The 4,018-nt window shown below is 34.0% G+C and overlaps 1 protein-coding gene across 1 annotated transcript; it reads right to left on the reverse strand.

Moving 5' to 3' along the window:
* Window positions 1-209: 209 nt before the first annotated feature.
* On the reverse strand, window positions 210-2,536 carry LOC114302784 (protein RGF1 INDUCIBLE TRANSCRIPTION FACTOR 1). Its single transcript, XM_028247866.2, has 4 exons — window positions 2,245-2,536; window positions 1,925-2,122; window positions 1,311-1,526; window positions 210-890 (listed from the first exon to the last, which is right to left on the reverse strand). Exons 1-4 carry the CDS (start codon window positions 2,245-2,247, stop codon window positions 630-632), a joined length of 678 nt encoding a protein of 225 aa, XP_028103667.1. The 5' UTR covers window positions 2,248-2,536; the 3' UTR covers window positions 210-629.
* Between the last annotated feature and the right edge of the window lie 1,482 nt (window positions 2,537-4,018).

Consider the following 4,018-nt stretch of genomic DNA (forward strand, 5'->3'; position numbering starts at 1 on the left):
ATGACAACCGAGGGCGGCTGACCTAATTGATGAATCCGAGAACCAAGACACCTTAGCTTTCCATCAGCCAATCACAACCATACACGTACTGAATCCGACAAAGCGAACGACTCCTATGCCGGCCGCCTGGGGACCCACTGTCCCTATGTTACATACACCGTTCATAAGTTTCTATAAATAGAAAGTTTCATTGCACTAACATTACATAATTAGGTAATTTCTATTTATTTCATTTTCCATATACGGACACCCTCCGATTTCCAAGGAGTTACAATATTGTCATTTCCCTCACTAACCCCTACCACAAAACAGTATTTACATTATAACCCAAAACTTATGTATAAAAAAAATAAAAAAAAAAAATACTATAAACCACTCTACCAAACAGAGCACCCTATATATATATATATATTTTTCAGCTAAAACTTATATTATTTTTTTGATTTTCGCCCATCAGTCCTTTCACATTGTCTTATTCTCACTCTTGCCCTTCTATTTCGATCATATTTCTATCGGCTGCTTCTATATATACAACACACTGGCCTTTTTGGTAAAAGCACTAGTGTCGATGGGGGGATGAGGGGCCATTCTGATAGCTAATAAGTGTCGTTGGGGTCTCAGAGTAATTTTCAGTATTCTATGATGAGTCCTCCCATTGGGGCTCTGTGGGGAATACCCTTTCTTCGCTTGGCTGTTCTGTAATTAACAACAGTTGGTGGCGGCGTTGACGGAGTGAAGCTCTGGACCTTGTTGCTGCTGTTGCTCTTCTGCCGGCCATGGCTGCTACTGCAATAAGAACCCTCCGAGTCCGACGACGCCATCATCGCCGGCTGCTTCTTTCCCGGAAAATGCTTCTTTTTCTTTTCGAAATTTCCTGATGTCCCAACAATCTGTCATCAATAATTGCAAAAAAAATTAATGATCAAATCAAATCAAGATTGACCCAAATAAATACACAATTCAATGCATTATAATACCATTCTGTGGTGATCACTATACATTTTTTTTTTTTTTTGATTTATGGAAAGATCCAAACTTCCATACTTAGAAGAATGTAATTTGGGAATTAATTACATTATTGAGTAACCAATTCAGTTCTGCTACAAACTCAGAAATAACACACACAAGGAAAATACAAAATATACATGAACACAGACAGAAAGGAACAAACTTTCATTGAAAACAATGAAGATGAGGATTTTGTGGGCAATACCCGATTCAATTTCTTGGGAATTTAATAAATTTTACTGCTAAAAGACACTAAAAACTAGGAAGAATTGATATTGATGATGACATTGTATGTAGTGTACCTTGCAACCGAGAGAGCAAAATCGGAAGGAATCGAGGAGGCTGCGCTCACAGACCTCGCAGGTGTTGGTGACGCCTTTGCCGGGCCTCGGCTGTGGCCTCTCATTCAGGAACACAACCTTTGCACTGTTGATAATGTAGGTCTGAACTGATGTGATGTCCAAATACTTCTGAATCTCCGAAACCCTGATCACATCATGGTATGATGATCTCCTTATCTGTGTCAAAAACAAACAGACCAAATCCCAAATCTCAATCTAAAATCCATAACCCTTTCAACAAAAATACAGAGCAGACGCATTGAGTCAACAATGTAAAACAGGGGAAGACTGATTAAAGCCTGTGGCTTTTACCTATCCAAACCAAAAAAAAAAAAACTGAAATTTTTTGGGATTTCTTAAAGAAGAGGGAAAGTGATGGAAACCGAGGGAAAACAGAGAATCAAAAGATTCAATTGCTAAAAAAAGATGAAAAGACGGAGCATTTTTTGTGATTCCAAAAGAAGGGAGAGAGCGAGTGATAAAAAAGCTGTAATTTGACAAAAATAGTTGAAACCCAGATGCTAAAAGTAGGAAGAATAAAAGGGTTTTTGAGTATTGAGCAATGAGTATGAAACCTGAATGGCACGGTGGTCTTTGTGGTATCCAAGACACAGAGAACAGAGAGGACCATTCATACAATCCAAGCAATACATATTGCATTCACTCTTGTGTGAATCTGCATGTAACTTGCATTGAACGAAGAAGCTCTCTCGAAGCAGAGGCTTCAACCATGGCGGCCACATGTTGTCTTCTTCATCAGGTCCACCAGCTCCCTACACCAAAACACAAAAATCCCATTTCAAAAACAGAGCAATTAGCCCAAAAACCCAGAACAAAAAATCCGGGAAAACGAGAGAAAGTGCGAGAAAACAATAGAAAAAACAGTCCACCCTACCATGATTCGCCTGTTCTTGGGCTTGATTTCACGGACACTGTTTTCTTGATTGTCGATCGCCAGTTTGAACAAAGCAGAGTGAGAGTGCTCTGGTTTTTTCTCCTATGAATGTATGGGTTCAAGAGAGAGAGAGAGAGTAGAGAGAGAGAGGGCTTTGGAAGTGGAGAGGCGGTGAAGAAGAGGGAGGGTTTTCTTGTATGTGAAAGAGAAGAGAGGGGTGGGTCGTTCTTATCCGAACAAAGTCTACAACCGAACCTAAGTCCGAACCAAACCAAGAGATACGTTGTGTATAAGGAACCAACCTCCTTCTTTCCTTTATATTTCCTTTCATTTTCATTTCATTTGGGTTTTTTTTTTTTTTACTTTATTCATTGGAGTCTTATCATATTTGTTTTCATTTTTCAATTCCACATATTAAAGCTTTTATTCTCATTCATTAATAGTTATTAAAACTTTTTTATTCTATTATTATTATTTCAATAGTGAATTGCCACGTTATTACTTGGCATATTTTGCACCATTCCTCCATCTTGATAAAACCCATTATTGCTTTTTGGTTTTCCTTTTCTTTTTCTTTTTTCTTTTTTTTGCCTAAATTCTCCTCTTTTTCAAAAAAATAAATAAATAAAAAAATATTCAATTTCTAGTTGGTGTCTTTGGCTCAACCAAACAAATCCACTAACAAAAATCTTCAATCTATTTGGAAAGTAAATTAAAAGTTGAGTTTTTATTTTTTAAAAAGAAAATGTATAAAAAAAATAGAGAGATGTAATTCAAAAAAAATTTAAAAAAATACTTTTAATCATATTCTCAAAATAACTCATAAAAGTCATTTTTCTTGTTAGTATCTGAATTTCATTTTAGATGTTTCTCGATTTCATTAATGTGTTAAATCTACAAAGATTTTTTTTTCAATTAATTCGGGTGCATTGGAGTAAAATGAAATATTGGTCTCCACTTTTATTTTTACTATGCAATGTAAGTTATATGCACTTTTTTCTTGGAAAATGTAAAAGAAAAAAAATACAAGTCAACTTTAATTAATGTTGTGTGAATTGGTACAACACACCTAGTCATCCAAAAAAAAATTACGATGACCAACTTTTAAAAATGTATGTAGGTTATAACTTCATTTGAAAAATGATGATAGTGGTTTTCATTGTCCAAAAGAGAAAAAGGATAGGAATATATAAAGAAATTACTAATAGAACTTTTAATCTAAATCAAAAGGAGTTTTTTTTTTTTTTTTTTTGGTTTTCTTTCAAGTGCATCATGACATTTTAAAAAGCCATCGAGTTAGTGGTGATCATCTAGAAAAGATAAATGTGATCCACATGAATCTAAATATTAATGAAAATTACTAAATAATTGTAATATTTAGGACAAAGGAAGAAATGAAATATTTAATTGGGTAATCCACTCCACCACGAATGGAAATATTGGAATCAATTATTTGTGAATTTAAAAAAGAAACAAGAAACGAAAACATAAAGAAGAAAAGAAAATAAAAATAAAAATAAAAATTGATTAAGGTAAGTTTTTGGTGATGACTTATGACTAGTGCAGGAAATGAGTCGAATTAAATTTTAGTAAATTTAGGTTTTTTTTAATTAAAATTTTAATGAATTCAAACTCGAAATCAATAAAAATTTAATGAATTGAACTCGAGTCGAATTGGTTTAGACCTGACTCGAATTCGAACATGTTCATAAATCTTAACAAGCCAAACAAATTATAAATTTATTTTTTCATATAAGACTAAAGTTACAATTAA

Source organism: Camellia sinensis, chromosome 13, assembly GCF_055761805.1.
Source record: "Camellia sinensis isolate YWXY chromosome 13, ASM5576180v1, whole genome shotgun sequence".
NCBI lineage: Eukaryota > Viridiplantae > Streptophyta > Magnoliopsida > Ericales > Theaceae > Camellia > Camellia sinensis.